This window comes from Impatiens glandulifera, chromosome 5 (assembly GCF_907164915.1).
Source record: "Impatiens glandulifera chromosome 5, dImpGla2.1, whole genome shotgun sequence".
In the NCBI taxonomy this organism is placed as follows: domain Eukaryota; kingdom Viridiplantae; phylum Streptophyta; class Magnoliopsida; order Ericales; family Balsaminaceae; genus Impatiens; species Impatiens glandulifera.
Window position 1 is genome coordinate 9,069,630 of NC_061866.1, and position 27,372 is coordinate 9,097,001.

Below are 27,372 nucleotides of genomic sequence, written 5' to 3' on the forward strand. Positions count from 1 at the left end.
CTATATGATGAATAGGTGAAAGTGAAAAGGTGGGGCATTTAAGATCATTGATGTTGGGTTATTTAGGAGTTTTATTGTTTTTTTGAAAAAATGCTTATTTGGTTTGAATTATGTTGAATTATTATAATATTCTAATTTTTGTATTTAAAATTTTAATTTTAAAATGTCTTTGTGTTTAAATTTTAATTTTAAATAATAAAGTAAAAATATTTTAGTATTATTGTTAATGAATAAACTTAACATGAAAAGTTAACGATAGTGTATGATCTATTGGGCATCTTGGATATTTGATCTTATGATCGATTGAATCACTTGAATTGTTTTGAAAATGAAAGCTGAAGAGCGGCCTAACAACTTATAACAAATTATAATGAGTCTTTTTGGAAACTATAATTTTAACATAATCACGATTAGTTTTGAAAATTGTGAAGGTAGAAAGTGATGTTGATTCTGTTTTCATTTGATACTAAAGATTTGATTAAATTATATGAAACTTTTTTAAATGAAAAATGGATGAAAAAAATGATTCATTGATAAATTTTAAAATCATGTTACATACAAACAAAACAAACAAAATTTGATATTTATTTTTTGACAAACATGATTGGTTTATGGGTTGTTTTTTCTCCTTCCCTAATGGTATTGTTTTTATTCCTCATATTTGTAAACATTATTGTGAAATAAAAGTTTTTGTTTGACAATATGTATTTTCAAATAGGGTAGTTGGATATTTCTCTGCCCTTCTGTGTTTAAGTCAATGCACATTTACGACAAGATGTAGTGGTTTAATTTAGATCTGAAGGGTCATTGCGTGTGAAAGTCTGCAATCTTGAAGGGTGATTTCAGTGGAAGGATATTTGTAGAAGCCAAGAGTTGGACAATTAATAGTGATCAATGTTAGTAAGGGTTTTATGGTTTACATATTTATGGGTATTTTTGGAAGTATTAACTTTGAATGGTAATTTATTTAAATTTGAAAAATCAAGTTTTATAGAAGACATATACAAATAGCTCGATTTTCCTAAAATTATATGAAAAGATAAGCTAGTATATATCCATCGGAGTTGTAAGTTTTGTTGATGTTCGAGAATTTTAGTCAAGTTAAGAGTTAAATTTATGTACATGTATGTTAACCAATTGTATGAATTAGGTTCTGAAGAGATTCATCTCCATGAAATCTAAGTCTTCTAAGTATTGAGTGGAGTAATTAAGTAGCTAAGTCAATGGTAACCTCGATTGTTAGATTGTTACCACGAGATGTTGGTATCGAAAACTAAATCAACGAATACCCTTAACTAGCTATCCGATTGCTTCATGTCTAGTGTTGGTTAAAGACTTTTTGAGAGGTTTGGATTTATTGTGGAAACCTTAAGCACTTTGATTGGTGTTGAAGAGTTTTAGTTTCTTCATTACCAACAACAATATTAAAGAAATCTCTCCTTTCAATTCTGATTTTTTATTAAAAATGTGGCTAGGTCTATTTAGTTGGCTACACTAGGGGCATTATGAAAATGCTTTTAAACAACGGTATATGATCTTTCACCTTTGTGTTGAGGTTATGTTTTACTTTTTTCTTTTCTCTAGTGTTCAACATCTTCTATATTTGTTGCGGCTATAAAACTGTTAGTTCAAAGATCGAACATGTCCACATTACAAGTACTTAAATTCTTTCCAAAAGTCACCAAACTTGAAGAAAATGTCTTTTGTGTTCTTAAATATAAGAGATGGATGGCATCATGCCCAACTCGGAGATTAGACAAGCTAGGCACAAAGTTAGGGTCAGTGCCAACAAGAGAATTAGAGGCCATGCAAGAAAAAAAAAATTGTGGTCCACAAATTTAAAAAATGATATTAATTATAATTTTAACAAAATTAAAATATATACATAAATTAAATATATAATTATAAAGTCTCACAGTGAAATTAAGAATAAAAGCAAGTTCATAAATCTGACGTGGTCTGTCACTTGTGCAGAAAGAGAAATAAAAAATAATAATTCCTGAACATGGCCATTTTCCCCTAAAAAAAAATAATAATACGTTTTTTTTTTCTTGACAATATTTGGGATAAAAATCTTCAGAACATAGCAATGTTCGGGACAAAAGTCTCTCGAACATAGTAATGTCCGGGACAAAAATGACAATGTTTAGGACATTTTCCCAAAATCAAAAAATTTTAAAATTATTTTCTCCTTCATACACATGGACATGTTCGAAACAAAATCTCTCAAAAACATGATAATTTTTTCGAAAAAAAATTATAATTTTTTTTTCTTATCTCCTGCACATGTGACATGATACATGAAACATTGTTTTCTCATTTCTCATAATTATAATATCTACTATATAATTTTTTTATAATATACAGAAAAATATAATAATTAATTAATTAAATAACTAATAATATTATATTTTAAAAAAAAAATTGGGCCTTTAAACGATCACATTACCCTCTCTCTTACATTAGATCAATATTCAGGGTAACCAGCACCTATACTTACCATAATATATAGGGTGTGGTAGCATTTTTGAATATAATTGGAAGAGTAAGAATTTGTATTGTATTATACCACCCAAACTAATTGCTTAGTCTAGAGACTCTAGACCATGGTTTATCACTCCTTGTGCATAGCTTTTTGAATTGGCATGAAATTATTCCACATTATCTAACATTCTACTTAGAATTAATGCTTTTTAAAATAAATAAATTAAAAGATGTAATCATTTCACTATTTCATGTCTATACAAAATTCAATATCTTTTGAGAAAACAATTTAACAAAAATATGAATGTATTATCTTTTACAATCCCCTCACGAAAAGAAAGATGAAATATCACAACCTGAGGATTATAATGGATAACTCGAATTAAAGAGCGACGGTCTTGAGAAACCGGGAAATAAAAGTGAAGTAAAATCACAAATTGTGCAAGCTAGAGATTTCGGTCCAGTGTTAGATCGGTGTATACACTTTTGAGTCTTTGGCTAGTATAATGATTTAACTGTTTTCTTTAATTTTCAATTTTTTGTAGTGTTAAGAGAATGTGGGATTGGAGAAATGAATGGATTTAAATTGGGTTAAATAACTCAGAAAATTTGAAATGAAATAGGCCAGCTTGGCCATAATAGATACAAATGGCACCTTAAGATTATAAGTCCATATTATTAAACTTTGAATGAGTTATTGTTCTTGAATGAATGTCTTTAAATGTCTTCTTAATTATTAGTTATATAGATGATGATTAACTTTTTCAAGCTTTTCTAACTATTGACTGATCTTCTTAAATTTATAAATTGACATGATATCTTAAAAATTACTTTTATTACTTCAACTTTAAAAAATATTTACAAAAATTTTATTTGATATCTTAAATATTTACAAAAATTGTAATTCTTGATTATTTTTCTCAGTGCTTCATTTTATAACAATAAGTTGTTCAGACTTTATTTTTATATTTGCTTAACTATTTTTTTCTCCATAAAAAGTCGAGATCATACATCATACCAAGAGGAGCTGTAAACATTTTGAATAATACTCTGCCACTTGATCGGTAAAGGCATAACTGTCACAAACTAAAGGCGCAATGGTTAAGGACTTTCTTGGAGTCTAACAAACTCATTGCAATGTAGCTAGGTCTCTCCCAATGTAGATCGAGGAATACAAGGGGCTGTGGTTGCACCCCGAGGATTCCATTGAGTCATAGTCCTAGGGGTTTGGCCTTCTAAGGTTTGGCCTTTTACTATTTCTAATCATATGCATATATAGTTATTGAAGAAGCCACAAAGCAAAATTCACCAACAAATTATTTCTTTTATCTTCACTGAGTGATTTATAAAAAACTTACTTGCATTGTGTTATTATGTCTAGTATCATTTGTTACAAAGGGTAGTAAATATATAAACAAAAATCAAACAAAAGGGAATTGATTCAAGGAATCCAAGTCTCACATCAAATGGATAACTTTATATTGTTAGTTGTGTCAAACCAAAAAAATTAATCTAGCTAGCTCAAGTGATAAAACTCATTCTTAAGAGATCAAATCTTACATGTTCAATTATCATTATAATTTATACATTTAGAATATCATGCTAATTTTTTACATTTAAAAAAATTGGGTGAAATGTTTATCAGAAAACAAAACTGCAAAGCTTATTTGTTACAATTATATATATATATATATATATATATATATATATATATATATATATATATATATATATATATATATATATATATATATATATATTATTTTTTCTAAAATTAATTGAAACCAATTATTTAAAAAAAGTTGATTAATTTTGTTTTTAACTCGATATAAATATGTATAAAAAATCAATTTTTTCACCTTCACTTTTCACTTAACAAAATGTTTATCTAATTCAATTACATTTTTCATATCAAATTAAAAAAATAATCAAATTTTATTTTATCAACTTTCAGAAATAATTAACTTATGAAGAAATAATTTCCTTGCGCTTAGGAAGAAATAATATTATCATAATGAGAAAGAAAAACACAATGAAGCAATACATATTTATATTGTCAAAGGGTCAAATCCCTCCAAATTGGTTAAATTTAATTTGTATTGAACTAAAAGTATTTCTTTTAAATGAAACCTTTTTTTATTGATGTTAGGATTACTTGCACTTAAGGAGAAAAAATAATATTTGAGCATGTTACAACTATTCTCTTATGTATAAACTACTTAATGAGAAAAAAAAATGATTGAGTCCTATTATTCTGAATGTATGAATAAAAAATTATTAGTGTTCACCTTGCATATGCCTTTATAAGTGAATGATAGCCATTTAAAACAAATTATTACTTTTCACCTTGTCACCGATTTTTCAGAAGAGATTCGTGGATCGCGATTTAACAAAAATATTAGTGTTCGTTCACCTTAAACTAAAAGTTTATTATGAATAAAAAATTATTAGTGTTCACCTTACCTAAGCCTTTATAAATGAATGATAGGCATTTAAAACAAATTATTAGTTTTCACCTTGTCACCGGTTTTTCAGAAGATATTCATTGTTCATGATTTAAAACAAAAATTTTAGTGTTCACCTTGAACTAAAAGTTTTATGATGGCTTATGCACGGTTTTTCAAAAGAGATTTGTTGATCGCGATCACTAAAAGTACTATTTTGGCCTATGCAGGTCTCGAACCTGCGACCTTCGCGTTATTAGCACGACGCTCTAACCAACTGAGCTAATAGGCCTTGAGGTAAATTTTCAATTTTGCGACATTTATGTTATTAGCAAAATGTTTTAACCCACTTATTAGCACGACACTCTAATCAACCGAACTATAAGACATTTTATTAATTAGAAGTAGCTCTGTGTAGCTAACTAATCTAATATATCTTTATATAATTTTTTCTAATAATTTTTTATAAAAATAATTGTGATTTTACTTTTTATTATTTTAGGAGTACAAGTTGTGTTTTATGAGGTAAGTTAACACATTGTTTCATAGTCCACAAATCCAACTTTAATTAATGTTCTTTTAGTAATAGAATATGTGATACTCACATTTATTTTGGTTGACTCATGAGTCTAACACTTAAACTCATTTTTTTTTCTAGAGTATTGATTGACAAGTTTCTTGATATTGGAGTATTTATCACATCGATAATGGTAATAGTAGATGACGCTATCACATAGATGTTGAAACATATCTAATAAGTAAGGTAGTGATTATAGGTTACTTAATGTTACTTCACAAAAGGTTGGGTTATATTTTTTTACTTTATTATTAAAACTATTGTTTATTATTTGGAGAAAACAAACATAATATTAATGTCAATACATCATTCTTCCATCAAAATTCCACTCCCAAAACCTAAACATTTCATCCCTCTGTTTTCAGCTTGACGACAACAATTGTGGACGCTCCAAACAGGAGGATGCTAGGAAAAGAATAGTAAAAGTTTTTTTTTTTTATCGTATGTTGTGATTGGGCCTTCATGAATGATTCATAGTTCATTGCAAATGTTCTGAAAAAGGACAATGGCAATCCAACTCTTTTAAAAATGATTTGATTTTTTTAACTAATTGTATATATTCTCTCGAATGATGCCCTACTAACCTCTCCTTAGTCATTTTTCTCCTTGTAACCCCTCACATTGGACTACATACAACTAACAATACCCTATCAGAGTCTCTTGATGTGCACCGAGTCCTTTGGAATTATGGTGCTTTATTTGTTGAACAACAATAGATGAAATAAGAATATCATTTGAATCCTTGTGATTTCATTTGTTTTTTTGAAACGGTTAATATCATTTCATTAGAAATTCAAAAAGTGAGAAGGACAAGAATCAAAGTTAGACAACCCTAGCTATAATTAAATGATGACAATCAAAGGATACTAAAAAGAAAACTGATTAGTAGCATTTCACAAAAATAAACAATATAGATTACGAACAAGAATAATACAATCAAAAACAGATCATAACTACCCCCAATCAATGTGTTTATTTCGATAAAAACTTTTTGTGTCATAAGGAATTTTTTCCGTTCCCCTTTCTCTTATGATGCAAGGAGATTGAATTGAAAAAGATGATAAGGCTTGCTTATTCCCATTGTGTAATCTTTTTTTGTACGAACTCGTGATAATCTGATAGAAAGAGTTCTTTTTTAAGACTTCAAAGTTCATATCTTTATTGTCCTCTACTTCAATTTTAGGATTCTTACATTTGTTTCCTTCAGAATCAGCTTTGGTATCCTATGCATCAACCTTAGTATCATCTACTTTAGCTTGATTAGTCTGGGTATCTTCCTCTCTAATTTTCTTTAGTACAACTTGACTTGTTTGATAAACAATTTCCTTCTTCTTCCTCAACCTCAATTTCATTACAACCTTTATCATTTTCTTAATCATAGTTCCCTTTACCCTCTTTCTTCAATCACATTGTTTTCTTCCTCTTTAGAGTTCTCTTTGGCTTCAACTTCATACTCTTTCTCCACATTTTGCTCTTTGATGTTAGACTCCTCTATTTTGTTTTTTTTTGTTTTTTTTCTCCCTGGCCTTTTAGTATTCTTTGTTATTCTTCCTTAGCTTGATCACATTTCGTGCTAACATGTTGGAAATTATTGTAGAATGAACACTTGTGTGGGATCCACTCATAAGTGATTCCCATGACAATTGATTTTCATTTCCTGTCAACCACTGTCATTTTATCTAGCAATGTGCTTCGAAGATGCACCTCAATGTTAATTCTAGCAAGGAAAAATGCTCTCCTTCTTTAGTAATTGAGTCCATATATAATGGTATACAAATAAACCATTAACATGACTAAGAACTTCTACATTATACATGCGTGCAATGATATTCCAAAGTTTGAACAATATCTGAGTTGTATCATTAGATTTTCATAATAGGTTCAAATCTTCAGACCATCTTTCCAACTTCATGTAGTTAGATCCAATATATGCATGCCCATTTTTTAGAATTTCATCTAGATTTGATTTCATTTTGAATTTCATAAAGTAGATCATCCACATTTGCAAAAAAAAAAATCGCTAGTCTCTTTTTCTTCCATTGTTTCATAAGTGCCTCTTTGGTGACTAGAAAAGAAATAATATTCTTTCCTACGTAATTTTCCATCACTATATTTTCTCATTCCTTAACACAATTTTCTTCTACTACAACAGACAATTTAAATTCAAAAGGAGAATTCAATACCTCCACTTTTGTTTGTACATTGTCCAAATAGATTTTCCTTTATATGTATGATCTTCAGCCTTTTTCTCAATGTTGTTCTTTCAGACTTCATTGATTTTCCATGTAGAATTACTTCTGATAGTATAGGTCTTCCATTTAGGAGTCTTCATTAACTCTATCATTGTTACAACATACCATTTTACTATCATTTCATATTCATCATTTTGAGTAAATTTCAGTCTTGGAGATAGTGATTTTTAAGCTAGACTATTGTGTTTTACATTTTCTCTTTGCTAAGAACAATCTCTCCTCTCTTACCATGCATCAGGAGTTTGATGATTTGTTTTTTTAGTCCAAATATTGGCCCTTTCATATACCCTATCAATCAAACTCCTTATTTCTTCTTCTTGATCCATGCATTATATTCCAAAGGTTTTTGAGCAGCAATTGGGTCTTTGCTGCTTTCTTGCACTTTTTCATTAATTACATCTTCAACTATTCTATTAATTTTCTTTTTAGCAGTTTCTTTAATTCCATTAAGAACAAATTCATGCACTTCTTTCGCCTTGTTATTTTTCCTTTTACCCATATTCCAATAAGACTTCAGAACATGGGAATAAATTCAGAGCAACAATCTTGAACGACGACCTTGTTCAATCCCTAAGCGATATTTCTTGATTTCGCAACTTATAACCCTAGACAATTTTTCTCCGATGTGCCGAGCATGCCATACATGTCGGTCGTGCCTATTGTGCCAAACGTGCCGACGATCTTTACTCTAACCACGTTTCTCGTAACCGACTACAAAATCAATCGAATTGCGCGACCGTGCTGATTGTGTCAAACGTGATGATAGTGTCGATCGTGCTAATTGTGATGAACGTGTTAAACGTGCCAACGATCTTAATTTCGACGCAATTCTTGTTGAATATGAGAATGTGCACATTTTTGGGAAAGAAAATCAAGATTCCGTTGCTAGAAAATTCTCACCGAAAATCTCCAGAGTTTTTTCAGAATTTGAACATTTCTTAATATGTGTTCTTTAATTTGTTGACTTAAACCACATTTTTTTTATTTGTCCTAAATCATTTTGATAGTGTGTCGTTTTGATTTCCAAATCTTTTGAACGTCCTTATCTATATATCTATAATGATGTGTAGTTTTCAACGTGTCCGGATTGTCGGGTGGAGAGCTGTGGTTAATTTGGATATATATGTGAGAGTAAATGAATATTTGGGTCGATTGTGAGTTCACCCGCCCATAAACTTAAAATGGTTAAAAATAAAATTAAAAATGTTATATGTATGTTTCAAACTTGCAACCTAACAAAACAAGTACAACTCTTTAAGCAACTAAGCTAATAAGACTTTATATTTTAAATTCAACACCAAATTTGATGAACGTGAGACATTCTTAACAATATAAGTTCAACTTTTTAAATAAGTAATCTCAATATATATATATATGCTTAATTTTCAAATTGTCTGAATTGCCGAGTCGAGAACTGTGGTTAATTTGGAATGTGAGAGTAAATGGATATTTGAGTCGGATTGTGGGTTGACCAGCCCATAAACTTAAAACAGTTAAAAATAAAATTAAAAATGTTATATGTATATTTCGAACTTGCAACCTAACAAAACAAGTACAACTCTTTAACCAATCAGGCTAATAAAACTTTATATTTTAAATTTAACACCAAATTTGATGAACGCGGGACATTTTAACAATATAAGTTTAATTTTTTAACTAACTAATCTATATATAATGCTTAATTTTCAAAGTGTCCGGATTGCCGGGTCAAGAGATGTGGTTAATTTGAATATATATGTGAGAGTAAATTGATACTTGGGTTGGATTGTGGATTAACACGTCCATAAACTTAAAATGATTATGAATGTTTCGAACTTGCAACCTAACAAAACAAGTACAACCTTTTAACCAAGTGTGATTGGGATGCTTTCTGGGAGCAAGAAAGAACTCGTTTTTTTAAGAAAGAATCATGGTCAAAGTAGTTTTCGAATTGGAAAACAAAGTCATCAGCTTGTGGAAGGGTATTTCCAATAGGATTTCACATAGGAGGACAGTTGACTAGGAATCATCTTATTAAATCGAAAGAAATACTGTATTTCTATTACTATGAAATTCATAAATGAAGTAGTTAATGGTGGGTTACCATTATCCTCTTTTGTAGTGACGAATCTTGTATGAATTTGTCCATTTTTCAGGGGCGAGAAAACACATAAGAACTCTTGAATGGAAATTATGTAACTCTAGTTCCTTAGGAAATGTAAGTTCATTGACAACATAACCTGTAAAACAAAAAAAATAGTTAGAGTCTATGGGGCGTAGGCCTCCCAAAAGATAACGGAGGCGTGCAAAGGCTTCCTCGAGCCGGGCGGAGATTGGCCCTCAGGTGCAAAGACATAAGGGAGCTTGACTGCAAGACCCACCCATAGCGCAGGGATGAAAGTCGGCCTTAGTGATCCGACGGTGCCATCGTATCGAATTATCATATTGTTGTCACATTTTTCAGTAATCGCCTGCAGTCCAGACCCAACAACATGATCGTCACGCATGAGATCGCACGAGACCCCTTCAATTATGAGTCGAGGGATGTGAATATACCGGCCCTAAAATACCTTTTGCACTATCGAGAATAAAAAATTTGTATCCTCCCCTGTTCTGGTCATGGAATAGATGAAATAAATTAAAAAAATGATTTTTGTTCAAGAATGAAATCTTGTTGGAACTGTCCATATCCAGTTCATTCTTCGGAAATAGAAAGTTTGTTATTTAACAGTATAACATGACTTATATGCTCATGTCAACCAATGTATCTATTTTGACTTTTCAGTTTAGACCTATCAAGTTTGTTTGTAAATAAATAAAGTAGATTTTAAAAAAAGAAAGTATGAGTTTCTAAACATAATATTTTTATATGAGAAGTGAGTGGGTTAACCGAAAAGAGGTTGACCCCTTGCTTCTCTCAGGGTACAATCCTCCTCCCATTGAGCCCCCTTTCTCATCGGTCCACATAAGCAAGATTGATGATGGAGGTTGGTGGGACTCATATACGGATTGGTTCTCGTCGGGATGGGAAAATGGGTCTTCTAGGTAGTAAGAGTCAGGATGGGCATGAACCAGTGGTTTGGGTGCTGCGGCGGGAGGAGGTACCACCGCTGGGAGGCGCTCTTTGAGTGTGATCGAGGCGTGGAAAAGTTGACTATGATAAAGTCAATTTAGGGTTCTTTATCCTTGGTAGAGTAGAAGGATATTTAGACTAAGTTAAGGCAAGTAAATTTTCTACCCAACGGGGATAATTCAGATACTTGTGAACTTATCGGATGGCGTCAGAATCTAGATAGACTAAACTCAATTGAAAGACGGAGCAGGTTCGTCCTAGATGAAAATTTGGCTATCCTTTGTCCGGCTGTCATTTTGTCTATGGAACGATGGATCATTACCTGCACCTCATTGATAGAATAGTTAAGGGGTACGAATAAACTTTTTAGTAGTGTGGGACAAAGGGCGCCATCTACATCTACTTCTAACTAAAAGACCATTTATAGAAAGGAAAGAGATATTAGAATTGGGGATGAATGAAGCAAACATAAATGCAAATAGCACAAGCAAAGCCGAAAACGGATCGCATCAATTAGGATTCAACTCGTGTTCAATTGATTCTATAATCTCATATTTTCTCGAAATTATTTATCACAAATTCCATGGTATTTTTTAGTTATTTCTTGGTAGTTTCATCGTTTCAAAATTGCATTTTATTTCTCGACCGAACGAGCAACAAGCATCGAGTATCGTCTTCGTGTCACATTTTTTCTCGACATAATCAGTCCGAAATTTATCAATTTTAAATGTCCGTTCAGCGACATTATGATGATTCAAAGTCAATCGCTGAAGTGAAAAAATGTAATCAACATCCACTGACAATCAAACGATTCAAAGTCACTCACTGACATCAACATGTCATCCCCTCATTAGCATCCTCCCCACTCTAACAGTTTCCCAATGCTCTTCCTCTTGGGTGGATGACATTCTCACCAAATCTCTTTCTAAGTCGAATTTTGAAAAACTATGTGACAAGTTGGGAACTCTCAATATCTATTACTCAACATGTTGATTGTTGTCATTTTTTTGCTTTTATTACACTAAATATTCTTTATACATCAGCTATCATGTAAACCACGACTCAACATCTAAATAATATTATCCCTCCTTTAATATTCTACACCTATAAAGGGGAAAATTTCTTTGACTCTACTCAAATTGAAAACATATCATCCAACTAAATGTCCAACTTTAAAAGCAAAAATGAAACCTAAAATAAGTGCATGTAAGTTATGTAACATTTGAAGATATAGACATCTGGAAAGACCTTACCTGTTTTTTTTTATTAAAGTGTAATGGTTTAGATGTTATTTTATTGTATATTTCAATGAATCTGAATGTCTTTTTAACTTAAATCACAAACTTGAGTAGTGTACAATCATTTAGAAAATGAACCGAACCTAACCCTATTAGTGCTTTCATTATTATTTTATTAAATAAATATATTCATTCGTACAAGTCCACTATTGACTATGAGATGTATCACCCATTAAGAAAATGAAAACAGACTAAGTACTAGTTATAACACAAACAAAGTACAAGTTATAACAAGAAAATTAAGTTTAGGACAATACCAACCTAGCTAACATAAAGAGTGTTGTAACGGAACGCGTGAGATGACGTAAGAAATAAAGAACGACACCGATTTTAACGTGGTTCACCAAGATAAAAACTTGGCTACATCCACCAGAAAAAGAGAGAATCTTATTAGGAGATCAGAACAGAGATTACAACAGTACAAAGTAGGGTTATGACAGGATGTTTATATAACACTCGGTCCCCCAAAACCCTAACAGATACAGAACTGTGACTGGAAACGATGCTCTCAAGGCAAAGATTTCAACTTTCTGAAGTGCCCGACTACACTTTTAAATAGGCTTCAACTAGGTCAACACAATATTTTGGCAAATAATATCCAAAATATTATCACAATACTTTCCTAGTTATATTACCATAACAAAATATCACATTTCCTTTTATGTTAATCTTATTTCTTTAAATCAAGATTACACAACAAAAATATATACTTTCCTTTTGTTCAATATTTTTTTTCTTGCATCATCAATTCAAGACATCTCAACAAATCTCCACCTTGACTTGAATTCCCTCAAATACCCCAAATGCATTAATCAATGCCCAAATATTCTATCTCCTCTCTCTGATCCAAAATTGTTATAAGACAACTTAACAGATGCATTCGTCAATACCAGATGACCCAAATGCACTCGTCAGTGTCGGGTGACCTAGATGCATTCGCTAGTTCTAGATGGCTTAGAAGCAATCGCCGGTGTTAGATGGCCCAGATGCACTCGTCGGTGCCGGATAGCCTAGATGCACTCGCCGGTGCCGGATGACCCAGATGCACTCGTCGATGCCAAATGGCCCAAATGCACTTGTCGATGCCGGATGACCCAAATGCACTCGTCGGTGTTGGATGACCCAGATTCACTCGTCTATCTCTTTTAGATCCAGAGTTATCTCCAAGATAGCTTAACATCCTCTTAGGTAACCCAAATATTCAAGTCTACTCAGTAAATCTCCACATTGACTTGAATACTCCAATTGTTGCAAACCATAATAGCACAAACACGTTAATCAATGTTAGATGTGACCCAGATGTATTTGTCAATACCAGAGATGTCCCAGATATATTTATCAATACTAGAGATGGCCCAAATACATTAGTCAATGTCAGATATGGCCCAGATGCATTAGTCAATGTCAGAGATGGCCCAAATACATTAGTCAATATCAGAAGTGGCCCAGATACATTAGTCAATGCCAGAGATGGCCTAGATGCATTAGTCAATGCCAGAGATTGCCCAAATACATTAGTCAATGTCAGATGTGGCCCAGATGCATTAGTCAATGTCAGAGATGGCATAGATGCATTAGTCAATGTCAGAGATGGCCCAGATATATTAGTCAATATCAGAGATGGCCCAAATGCATTAGTCAATATCAAAGATGGCCCAAATGCATTAGTCAATGCTAGAGATGGCCTAGATGCATTAGTCAATGTCAAAGATGGCCCAGATGTATTAGTCAATGCCAGAGATGCTCCAGATGCATTAGTCAATGCTAGAGATGGCCTAGATACATTATTCAATGTCAGAGATAGCCCAGATGCATAAGTCAATGTCAGAGATGGCTCATTTATATTAGTCAATGTCAAAGATGACCCAGATGCATTAGTCAATGCTAGAGATTGCCCAAATAAATTAGTCAATGTCAGATGTGGCCCAGATGCATTAGTCAATATCAGAGATGTTGCACAGATACATTAGTCAATGCCAGAGATGGCTCAGATGCATTAGTCAATGCTAGAGATGACCCAGATGCATTAGTCAATGCTAGAGATAGCCCGGATGCATTAGTCAATGCTAGTGGTGGCCTAAATGATCTACCGCTTCTCTCTTCTAGATTTAGAGTTGTCTCCAAGACAACTTAACAACTCCTTTGTTAACCAAAATATTCAAGTCGACTTAGTAAATCTCCACATTGACTTGAATACTCTCATTGCTGTAAATCATTGTGTAACTTCATAACCGAATACAGTTTCTTCGTAAGTGAATGGTTCTGACGTATTCACCTCCTCCAGAATGGAAATCTCAATGGTTGTTCTACTCTTACCGATAACTTTAGCAAAACCATAAGCCTTGTCGTTTTAGTAGAGTTTGTATCTTGATCTGCACACTATCTTCTCCTCCAGAATGACAATCTCAACGTTGTTTCTACTCCTGTTGACAACTTCCGCGACCCCCATAAGCCATGTTGTTTTAGTGAAGCTCACATCTTCATCTACCACATTATCTTCTCCTCCATGTTTCTGCTCCTGTTGACAACTTCCGTGACCCCCATAAGCCTTGTTGTTTCAGTGAAGCCCACTACTTCATCTACCACATTATCTTCTCCTCTAGATTGATAATCTCAACGGTTGTTTTTGCTCTTGTCGACAATTTTAGCGGCCCCCATAAGACATGTTGTTTTAGTAGAGTCCGCCTCTTGATTTGCCACATTGCCTTCTCCTCTTGTACGTGTCGTCTTGATTCTTACTACTCCCATCTCAATTGAAAAAACAAACAATCGAATAACCTGAAACTCTAATACCAGTTTATTGTAATGGAACGCGTGAGATGACGTAAGCAATAAAGAACGACACCAAATTTAACGTGGTTCACCAAGTAGAAAGAGGGAGAATCTTTTTAGGAGATCAGAACAGAGATTACAACAGTACAAAGTAGGGTTATGTCACGAGTTTATATAACACTCGGTCCCCCAAAACCCTAACAGATACAGAACTGGGACTGGAAACGATACTCTCAAAGCAAAGACTTCAACTTTCTGAAGTGCCCAACTACACCTTTAAATAGGTTTCAACTAGGTCGACACAATATTTTGGCAAATAATATCCAAAATATTATCACAATACTTTCCTAGTTATATTACCATAACAAAATATCACATTTCCTTTTGTGTTAATCTTATTTTCTTAAATCAAGATTACACACCAAAAAGATATAATTTCCTTTTGTTCAATATTCTATTTCCTTGCATCATCAATTCAAGACATCTCAAAAAATCTCCACCTTGACTTGAATTCCCTCAAATACCCCAAATGCATTAATCAATGCCCAAATATTCTATCTTCTCTCTCTGATCCAAAGTTGTTATAAGACAACTTAACAGATTCATTCGTCAATGTCAGATGACCCAGATGCACTTGTCGGTGTCGGATGACCCAGATGCACTCGCTGGTGTTGGATGGCTTAGAAGCACTCTCTAGTGTCGGATGGTACATATGCACTCGTCGGTGCCGGATGGTTCAGATGCACTCGCCGGTGCTGGATGGCCCAAATGCACTCGCCGGTGTCGGATGGCCCAGATGCACTCGCCGGTGTTGGATGACCTAGAAGCACTCGTCGGTGCCGGATGGCCCAGATGCACTCGTCGATGTCGGATGGCTCAAATGCACTCGTCTCTCTTCTAGATCCAGAGTTGTCTCCAAGATAGCTTAACATCTTCTTAAGTAACCCAAATATAGTCTGCTCAGCACAGAGAAAGTCAAAATATTCAAAAGTTAATGAACCAAAATAACTAAATCAGAAATAGATATTTGTCGAGAAAGTCAAAATTCTCGAAAGAACTCAACTGGCGTGAATATACTCTATGGATTAGCTTATTTTGATCGATTTGGGCGTGCATTCACTTTGATTTCATAGTTAATGTCATTGTAGAGATTCTATTCATCCTTATCTTGGTGTGATTCAACTTTTTTTGACATTTTTTCTGATATTTGTTCCTATTTTTCTTGTATTTTTCGATCATTTTCGTAATCTTAGTTGCTTTATTATGTTTCCGTACAAAATCATCAACAGGAAACCACGACAAATAATTTCATGTATTAGTAATGAATATATATGAATGCTTCTACAGCCTATAGGCTACATTTATAATTCACACACAAATATAAATTGCTAAAATAATACATGGGTATATAAATATCCTAATTAATTAGGATCACAAATTTAAAAGCAATGCCACCACTAGATTATATGTCAAACCCTTGCTAGACCATTTCAAATATTATTAAGTCATTTCTAGATATTTAACACCTTATTATGCTACTTAGATATATTTTTACATATTAGATCAATAACTATATACATATTGAAGGACCTTAATTACTTAACTAATCAATTATTTACTCGAATAGTTGCGGGTCCAAACGAGTGGCCTACTCCGGGGCTATGACCGGGGTCTGTCTGCCTGTATTCGTTGGTTTCTGCGGCAGCTTTGTGGGTTAAGGTTGATACTTTCACAGTGTCTGAATTGATGGTTGTCCTCATCTCTTCTTTCATCTGCCTTCCTTCAGAGTAACAGATGATCATAACAAGTGTTAAAAGGAGAACAGAGTTGATCATGAGTCTGCAGGCCATATTTGACTGTTAATTTTCAAGTGTGTGTTTGTAGAAGTGAATTATCAAATGGGTTATGAGCTTTGAAGGTGTTTGTAAAGTGGTGGAATCATTAGCTATTTATAGAGAATATGATAAGGTATCAATGTATGAAGATCGATCCACTTGTATTGTGACATGTGTGAAGTTGTTGAGTGACCATTTTTCTTTTTTCTTTTTTTTTTGTTGATGAAGACCTTGTTATATCAGACTCTACATGTTGATAAAAACACATATATGAAAAATTGTAAGTATTAATATAGTTTCCATCTACATTTGTAGAGCCCGGGTGGTCCTAGTGAGTCCATGGGCTAGAGCAGACTCAATCTTGTATCATAAAAAAAGTTCAGGGAAACACAATCTTTGGAGTCACACTACCTACACTAATTTCGTTAATACTCAATAAAATGAAAATTAAGGAATGCAATGATACAATTTTCCAAAATAAGAGTGTTTGCTTAAACATATATACATAACTCAAACTAAACTTATTCAACTCATATACAACATAGTATAATCTAGAATGTGTTTAGCATAATAGGTTTAGGTGGGGTAAACATTATAAAAAAAAAAATCTATTAATATTGTTTTTTTTAATATTGGCAACTCTACAATTAACTTTGTACCATACAATTAAATCAACAAAATAGTTTTCATGTCTAATAACGTCTTTTCTAAATTACATACATTATATTAATGTATGATAAATTATCGCAATACGAAATACGAAAATATAAGTGGACTGTAAGTCTGTAACAAACTTAAAAACAGATTATACTATATTTCTTTGCCACCTACAAATAAACAAGTTTATTGGTACTCATATTCATTATCTTATATTGTATGTTACCTATTATTGAAAATAAAAATATTTCATTTTGTGAAATTTTTCATTTATGAAAAGTATATCAACTCCTTTTTTTTTTACATATTTGTTACGAATTTATATGATTCACTTGACTAAATTAATTCACTATGATAGGTAAGGTTCAACCACTATTTTTTTCAAACTTGTGTTGCCGCTAGTTAGTTTGTACATTTCGTTGACGGCTTCACTCTTCACGTGGGTCTATTCGATCCAAAAAAATCTTACGTCTTACTTATCTTCAATAAAATACAAAATTGATAGAAAATTAGTTCAACAAAGCTGAATAACATAACATAAAATATATTTTAAATCAATAAAGTTTATGTTCATTTGTTACAATTTCGCTCACAAAGGCGCCTATTGATGTTTACTTTTAATAAGCAAATGTAATTTATGGTGTGTGTGTGGGGGGGAAGAAAGAAGAAAACATACATAAGTGGTACGTGAATCAATTTGGGAACATTTCAGCTCAATTCGATGTCTCAAAATTTCTCAAATTCAAATGAATTATTCTTATACCCTACAGTATGTTTACAGCTTTGTTCAGTAAAAAAATAAATTATTATGAACTTAAAAGCTTAAGAAAGATTACAACTTTCATTAGATTTGTGACATTATTAAAAAAAAAACATTGTCATTGGCTTTGGCTTTTAATCAATACCATTTATCAATAAATAAAATAGTGAGATGAGTGAATTTTGGGTACCTTGAAACAATTAGCTAGTTCCACTTAGTGAAAGAGACCTTTCTGGTGCAGATCAAATGTGATGTTTTAGATTTAGTTTTAGCCCTACATAACTCTTGTCTTTTTGACTCATCACTGATTATGGATTCATCTCCTCACATGCTTAATAAACAGTAGCTTTATTGCACCACTAATAATTACCACCCTATAACTTGGGATGGACAGTATTACAATACACACCCCACCATTAATTCTAATCTGAAAGAGTTTTTTCCATTAGCATTTCTTCTCAGCTTTGTGTTGGCATATCTTGGGAAAACACTTCAATAATGCAACGACTCTTTTCTACACTAAGAAGATTCGTTTTTCTCTTTATTTATAAAAAATTATTTGACCCACTAAAATAATTGAAGTGACAAAAGTGAATCCTATGAGACCAAATGTCACGGGTTTAATTCTCATTTAGAACGACTTGCATAAAAGTGAAAGTAATGGTTTTGAAGTGTAATGACAGCCCACGGAGCGGTATCTTATGGGAACATTCCAAGTCCACCGTAGATGATAGCCCTTCGAAGATGAAAGCCAATCATTCATATTTATATTATTACCGGTCGGTTAACCAGTTAACCAGTTAAACGGTTCCGGTTATTACCGGTTTTGGCTTTTATTTTACAAACCGGTTAACCGGCCGTTAATGGTATCGGTTTTACCGGTTCTGGTTCTGCTGGTTTTGGTCGGTTCTGGCCGATTAACCGGGTTTAACCAGGAACCGATAATTCGATTTTTTTAAATTATGTAATAAATTTATACAATATATTTTTTTAAATTATTGTTTTCACTTTTTTATTATACTATTCTTCATCTTTTTTTGGTCTCTATTATAATATATTATATTATAATAATATATTTTATTGATATATTTAGAAATATGTTATAAATATAATTTTATTGTAACAATATAATATATTTTATAGTTATTCGGTTAGGTTTTTATATGTTCCTTAATAAAATTCAAATTCATTATGACGATTAGTCTTTGACCAACCAAGTATAAGCAAATATGATAGAATCCCCTTCTCAACCGATAGAACGGGAAGTAAAATCGGTAAATTATAATTTATAACTTTGATTTTATGTGTTTCCGTATTGGACGTGTTGAAGAGAAAGTTAAAACAAAAAGTGAAGGTTGAATTTTGAAGACATCAAATTTTAATTTGCTTAACTATTTTGATTTTGTTAATTTATAATTCCTAAAAACAATTTTACATATTTTAATGAAATTATTTCAATTTGTTTTTAATTTATTTTTGTAAAAATTTATATAGATTATAATGTTTTTTAAAAATTATTCTATAAAAATTATTTATAAAATAACTATTACAAATTATAAAATATAAAAATATATAATTAAATTATTACCGGTTTACCGGTTAAACCGTTAGAAAAATAAGAAAACCGAACCGTTTAACCGGTAAAAAACCGATTAACCGGAACCGCTAAAACCGGTTAACCAATAAACCGTTAAAATGAAACCGGTTAACTATCGGTTCGGTTGGGTTACCGGTTTTCCGGTTTTTTTGCACAGCCCTATTTATATATATGTATATACAAAGACTTACAAATTTTGTTTGTCTGAAATGTCTTAACACGTCTTAATCAATGGTGTCTGAATGTGGAGGTCATATCCGGGAGAACATCCACCGGGCCGGTCTTCCTCCAACGACAGGTCTGGAGAGTAAGTGTTTAATGGGATCGTACTTTGTCATTAGGATGACCTTGTGGATCCCAAATAAGGAAAAATAGATAAAAAGTAAGTCCGATTTGATTCCATATACTCCTAATCCTAAATTATATATAATAATAATAATAATAATAATTAAAAAAATGGAAAGTGAAGGGGGGGAGAATAATTGAAGGTTTTGTCTGGCTCCAATTGTTGGGGAACTCACTAACTGTCGCCACCCATCCACTTGCCTCTCAAGCAAAGTCTCTATATGATGAATAGGTGAAAGTGAAAAGGTGGGGCATTTAAGATCATTGATGTTGGGTTATTTATGAATTTTATTATGTTTTTTGAAAAAGAAAATCATCTGGGTTTTAATTAGTTGAATATTATTATAATAGTGTTTTATATTTAAATTTTTAAATAATGAAGTAAAAATATTTTAGTATTTTTGGATGAATTAACTGTGAAAAAATTAAAATTTGATACAAATTTTGTTAGAAAAAAAAAACTAACATCAAACAATGGTGGTTAAAGAGCGGCCTAGCCTAGCAGCTAACAAATTAGAAAGTGAGGCTGATTTTGCATTAATACGATATTAAATAAATTTTGAAATCATGTTATATAAAAACAAAATTTGATCATTTGTGTTTGACAAACATGACTTGTTTTATGGTTGTTTCTTCTCCTTCCATAATGGTAATGTTTTTCCTCATATTTATAAACATTATTGTGGAATAAGTCATTGTTTGACAATATATATTTTCAAATAGGGCAGTTGTATATTTGTCTGCACATACATTTACGACAAGATGTAGTGGTTTTAGATCTGAAGGGTCATTGCGTGTGAAAGTCTGCAATCTTAAATGGTGACTTTAGTGGAAGGATATTTGTAGAAACCAATAGTTGGACAATTGTGATCAATGTTAGTTAGTAAGGGTTCTACGGTTTAAATATCTAAAGGTGTTTTTTGAAATATTTAATGTTAGTTAGTAAGGGTTCTATGATGTTGCGAGAATTTTAGTAAGTTACAAGTTAAATTTATTTACATGTATGTCAACCAAATGCATGTATGAATTAGGTTTTCAAGGGATTCATCTCCATCAGGGGCGGAACCAGGATAAAAAATTATCTGGGGCTGACTCCAACTTGCATCTCAGATTTAACTTTCTATGTTTCGTTTTTTTTTTTCAATAAAATTTTCACGATTAATCGAAGATGGAGACTCGTCATGCCCTCTCAATGCACACGCTTGCAAAGTGAGCCACCGAGTGCTTTCAATAGTAGTTGTAAGTCGTAATCTGTTATTTTGTTTTTCATCTGAAGACTAAGCATTCAGTAATTTGTCAATATGACAAGGATATTCATTAAATTATCAAGATATTCAACTGCCCTATTATGTGGTGAAATATTACATCCTATATGCATAACAAAAGAGCATTTATTCACATCATTAACTCGCTTTCAATATTTGAATTCATCTATTGTAAATGTAGGTTTTTGGGGTTGCTTATGTTCAAACAAGAAACATGAGAAACAAAAAGCAACATCTTTCAAATGAGAGTATTCTAACCAAGTAAATTTCTTAAACCAATGAATTTGGAACTGTCGATTTTGATTTCCAAATTTGGTCGGCGGGTACTCATCCTTAATATGTTGATATGACTTCATCTTGATATAAACTCGTCTAATTTCATCCATTTGATTAAAATGATATTTCCATATCGGAATACGTAACGCTGGATCAAGTTTAAGAGAACTTACATGGATATCAAATTCTTTATTTAAATACCGAACCAAATCAATGTAACTATTTTAACTTGTTTATTAATATTAATTTATATTTTTTTATAAATTTTTGAAATAGTTTAAAATTAATAAATATAAAACACTATTATTATTTTAATTTTTATATTTTACCCTTATAAATAATTTATATTATTAATTACATTGAAGTAAATAAAAAATAATGTATAATTATTATATAAATATAATTTTAAAATAAATAATATTATTATATGATTTATATTATTTTATATATAATTTTTTAAATTTTATTTATATAAATAAATCTTATTTATATATTAATTAAAATTTATGTATTATTATAAATATTTGTATATTAGAAAATATTGTTAGTATAAAATAAAATATTAATAATTATTATTTTAATAAAATTATATTAGTTTTTAAAATATAATAAAATTAAAGGTGAGAGCAGGTGTTCACATGAGAGTTTCAGGTTAAAAGTTTAATTACTTTGCTATGAGTCATATATTAAATATATATAAAATATTTTATTTTAAGTTTTTAATTTAGGTGGGGCGAGAGCCCACGGCCATGCGTGCTCCGCCCTGGATCTCCATGGAATCTAATTAAGTCTTTTAAGTATTGAGTGGAGTAATTAAGTAGCAAAGTCAATTGTAACCTCGATCGTTAACATGAGATATTGTATCAAAAAATAAATACATGAATACCCTTTAACTACCTTTAATTATGTCAGTGTTGATTAAAGACTTTTTTGAGAGGTTTGAGATTATTGTGGAAACCTTAAGCACTTTGATTGGTGTTAAAGAGTTTTAGTTTCTTGAAAAACAATATTAAAGAACTCTCTCCTTTCAATTCTGATATTTTTTATTAAAAATATGTGACTAGGTCTATTTAGTTGGCTACACTATGGGCATTATGAAAATGCTTTTAAAACAAGGGTATACAATCTTTCACCTGTGTGTAGGGTTATGTCTTAACTCTTTTTTTTTTTCCTCTCTTTAGTGTTTGAAATTCTTCTATATCTCATGTGGCTAGGAAAACCGTAAGTTTCAGGATGGCCGAAAATGTTTTTTGTGTTTGTAAATAGGAGAGATGGCTGTCGTAATTCCCAACATGGAGATCAGACAAGATAGGCACATACTTAGGGTAGCCGAATATTAAGGGTCCACCCTGGTTGCCATCTCCGCTACCTATATATAGTTACCACATATCTAATGAACATTACTTGTAATTTATAGGGTGTGGTAGCATATGAATATAATTGGAAGAGAAAACAATTTCTTAGTCTAACTATGGATTTATTAGGGACGAATCCAGGAATCTTTGTAAGGACAAATCTAGAAATCTTTGTAAGGACGAATCTAGAAATTTGAGTTATGATTGACTTGAAAAAAATTGAGGTGGGATAAAAAAATAACAAAAAAATAAATAAATAAAATAAGTGCATAAAGGTATGTTTTGCAATTTTTTTAATAATTAAATAAATAAATATTTAAATTAAATTGAAAAAAAAATAAATTAGAGCTTAAGTCACATTATTATTGTAAGAAAACAACTTTTTGAAGGAGTGTGAGAGCCCTTTACCTAGATCCACCCCTAACTCCTCCTGCATAGCTTTTTGAATTGGTATGAAACAAAGTCGGCCCCGATTTTGGGCTGTCCCAACCCGGTAAAAAAATGGATTTTTTTTTTTTTTTTTACGTAAGTCTAGTTTAAATTTTTTTTTTTTAATTTGAACTCATAATCAAACCCCTATGCTTTAACATTTTATGTTTAAAAATATAATAAATTTATCTAACTATTTTTTTTTGTTTTATCAAACAGTCTGTCATGCGAGTAGGAGTTTGTTGGGTTTATCCAAGACGAAAGAGTTTGTTGGGTTTATCCAAGACGAAATTATCATTACCTTATATGTCTATTAACACCGTGAATTAATGAATAATTTTCTTAAAAAGTACGTAATCATTTTACTATTTCACGTCTATACAAAATTCAATATCTTTTAAGAAAACAATTTAACATAAATATTAAAGTATAATCTTACCATCCCAAAAAAAAATTGAAATTTCGCATTAAAGTATTAAAGTGTCAAAAAGGATAATTTGATTTAAAGAGTGACCCCTTGAATAAATGAAAAAATAAAAAGTGAAGTAAAATCACATGCAAATTCGAGACTTTGGGTCCAGTGTTTCGTTACCGGAAGAAAAGACCGGTCTATACACTTTTGAGTCTTGGGCTAGTTTAAATGATTTAATTTTGTCTGTCTCAGAAATTTGTGAATGGATACAAAATGGGCCTTAAGTGATAGTTCTTGAATGAATGAATGTCTTTAAATAATTCTTTATAGAGGTTGATGAAGTTTTTCAAGCTTGTCTAATGATTATTATAAATTAAGTGTGCTCACCTTTCTTTCATCATAATTAACATTATTTTAAATTTTGTGTGCTTAACTTTCTTGTCTTGATTTTGTAATTGTCACATTCTTTTTTCTCATTTTTTTCCAAATTTCTTATCAAGATTCATTGAGTTTTCCTTCAATGTGTATGTAAAATAAATGTTTAGTCTATTATATCTACATTAGAATTTAGAATTTACTCTACTTAAAATTTAAATTATTATTCTTTTATATTTTTTACATTTTAAATTTTTTGTTATTAATGGTTAGGTCTAATAATTATTTTTTTTTGGATAAATCGTGTGCAGCTTTTGCCTAGTTTAATTATTAAATACACTAATAAAAAAATTATAAATGTATAAAATAACCAATAATCCAAATTCACTTGACCTAATATTCCCTTATTAGCCATTCTCCAACAATAAAACTCTCAATTCTTTCCAATCAAGTTCTAATGAAACTATACACTTCCCCTTATAAGAAATGACAATTTTTCAAACCTGAAATGTACTTCTCCCAATTTTTCATTATTTATGGCCTAAAATTACAATGTGCAAGTTCTGAGATTTGGAGCATTACAAAATGTACAAGATATGGTTATCCGATGCATGAGTAATTCTGTTCAAATAAAAAGAATGAACAAATGAAGGTTCCATTGAATTTTCCATGAAATCAACACTTCTTTCGCCTTTCCAAACCTCGACCTCGTCGTCACAATCAAAACCAGAAACTAATATATATTGTTACATTTTGTTTCCTCCATAATCTGAAAATGGTGGCAAACTCTTTATTTGCCGATCCCATAAATATTGAACTCCTCTTCCTCTACCCGTAATCAATCCATTACGGGTAGAAGTCTCCAAACAACTATAATTCGTAATCAGCTTGAAGAAACCTTTCATACATTGTTCCTTTAATAATTCTTTCAATCTCATCCCAATTCTCGACCTGCCCTTGCAAAGGACCCTTGTGTATCTTAACCTGACGACTACTAAGTTCCATATCCGGCACACCCAAAAACTTCTGAACTTCCGACAGTTTCTGCAATTAATTCAAAAAAGAAAAACTAAGGCCTTGTTGGTTATCCAAATTAGACATCTTAGAGTAAGCTTACGGTTTTGTTGCTGACTACATCCTCGTAGTAAACAACAATGTGTCGGGTTTTGCTAAAATACTGCAAGGCTCTTGAAATTTGATCTTCTTCTTGCATCATATCGCGAATTAGAATTGTTGTATTAATCTTCGGTTTATATGTCGCCAGAATGTCCGCCTGCAATTTCGTGTGTGAGATAGATAGACAGGCCTTGTTCGATCTTGGGTTAGTTGAATATAATCACAAATAACTAAATATTCCATAACTAGTAACCTCTTGTGGGGAATGCACATGGGATTTGTGAGTTCCATTTAATAGTTTAGCTTGACTATCATAACTATTAGCAAGTAATGAAATCATTCTTCGAAGAAGATTCCTTCTAAAGAGGATAATTGCAGAAACACCTCTTCTATTGAAATACTCCACTATCTCTTCATGATTCTCCATCAATCCCTGCAAATAAAAATCCATTCTTGTAAGTAAAAACTGTAAAAACAGAAAGAAAATACAAAAGAAAGAATCTAACCTGATTAAGCATCCATTTGAATCCAACAGCAGCAGAACACTCATTCTTAGAAGAACTAGATATCCAATCAAGGCTATAAACTCTATCCAATGTCTCAACAACTACTGATGCATTACTTCTTCTATATCTATCACCAAATATTTCCCCATTTGAGCTAACATTCATATGACTGTTCAATAACGTCTCAAACCAACCACTTCCCGATCTTTGAGCAGACAAAATCGCGAAATATCGAACAGGATTGCAGCCACATTCCTCTCTGCCAACCAACAATATGGAATTGATTTTAATATTGTTAAAACAATCCGAACATAACCCAACATTAGTAGTTACCTGTTGAAGGTTTTAGGTTTGGGGAAATGTTGATAAGGGATGTTTTCCCATGGCTGAAAACCAGGAACAGGGCAAGGCTGCTGTTCTATGACTTGAAGGTTTAAGAATCGAGCTTTTGTATGGAGGCTTGTTTGTTTCAAGCAAATTGAGAGAATATATACTCCACAAACCATAACAAAGAACAATACTACTGTTCTAAATACCAAAGGAGATCTCTTGGGTGTCTTTATCACCAATGTATCCTGAGATTTAGAAGGTTCCATGGAACGGCAACATAATGAAGAACAAAGGGTTATTGAGTAAATAGGGATCTGGAGACTGTAGGAGACAAATCTGTTCATATGTTTCGAGGAAAATAAGGCAGTAGAACAGGTCTTTCATTTGAAAAACACCAATTTTTTGTTTTTTTTTTCTTCAAAACTTAGTACAGCAGACCATGAAAATTAATCGTTTGTTTTTCTTGTTTGGAATTTACCCAGAAACATAAACAGACAGCTTTGAAATGGGAAGCAGCTAGAATGTTGTTTGCAGTGAGCTTACCTTGTGGAGAAGACAAATAATCTCGGTCATGTTTTTCTTCTTCTTCAACTTCTCTTTCTTTCTATGTCTACCGTCTTCTGCAGGGGCGGCCGGGCGGGGAAGAAAGAAGAAAAAGAAGAGAGGGATAAAAAAGGAAGAGAAGGGGAAGAAGAAATGCAGGTTTGAATCATTTTCCTCCTCGAGAGAAACGCCATTATTGTTTAGAATTCCAATTTCTCTTTTTTGCTTTTTTCTATTCTTCACTCTTCTGAATCCCCACCCACTCATCTTATTTTAAGTATTGGATTATTTGAATAATCTATAGGATTATTAAACTAATCAATTTGAATGAGATTTAAAAAATAAAAAATAAAAATACTCTATGATAATAGTTTAAGCAAAACAAAAACATATTTCAGACAAATTAAATTTAATAAATGGTAGAAAACAAAAATAAGTAGTCCCGACTCACTATATATTTTTCAGAACTAGCCTAAGATAATGTCGTTAGGGATTATATGCCTCGGTCGAATATAATCACTAAAAATACGTCAATTCATTTGATATACTATTGATAGTACATGAAGAGATAATAGGGATAGTAATTCAAAGAATTGGTCCGACATATTTATTGTTTCGATTCATACCTCTTAATAACGATTGAGAGGAGCTTGATTTAAGAGTTAGAATAAAATGATTGTTAATTTATTTGA

At 31.7% G+C, this 27,372-nt stretch overlaps 1 protein-coding gene and 1 non-coding gene across 2 annotated transcripts; both read right to left on the bottom strand.

Annotated features, from left to right (window-relative positions):
• Positions 1–5,146: 5,146 nt before the first annotated feature.
• TRNAI-AAU lies at positions 5,147–5,220 on the bottom strand. Its single transcript has one exon. It is a non-coding gene; the product is annotated as a tRNA-Ile (tRNA).
• Positions 5,221–24,687: 19,467 nt separating this feature from the next.
• Positions 24,688–26,881, bottom strand: LOC124938754 (nodulation protein H-like). The gene is made up of 6 exons (XM_047479255.1): positions 26,681–26,881; positions 26,141–26,382; positions 25,808–26,066; positions 25,555–25,734; positions 25,303–25,458; positions 24,688–25,229 (listed from the first exon to the last, which is right to left on the bottom strand). The coding sequence occupies exons 1-6, from the start codon at positions 26,708–26,710 to the stop codon at positions 25,056–25,058; spliced, it is 1,041 nt and encodes a 346-aa protein (XP_047335211.1). The 5' UTR covers positions 26,711–26,881; the 3' UTR covers positions 24,688–25,055.
• Positions 26,882–27,372: the final 491 nt, after the last annotated feature.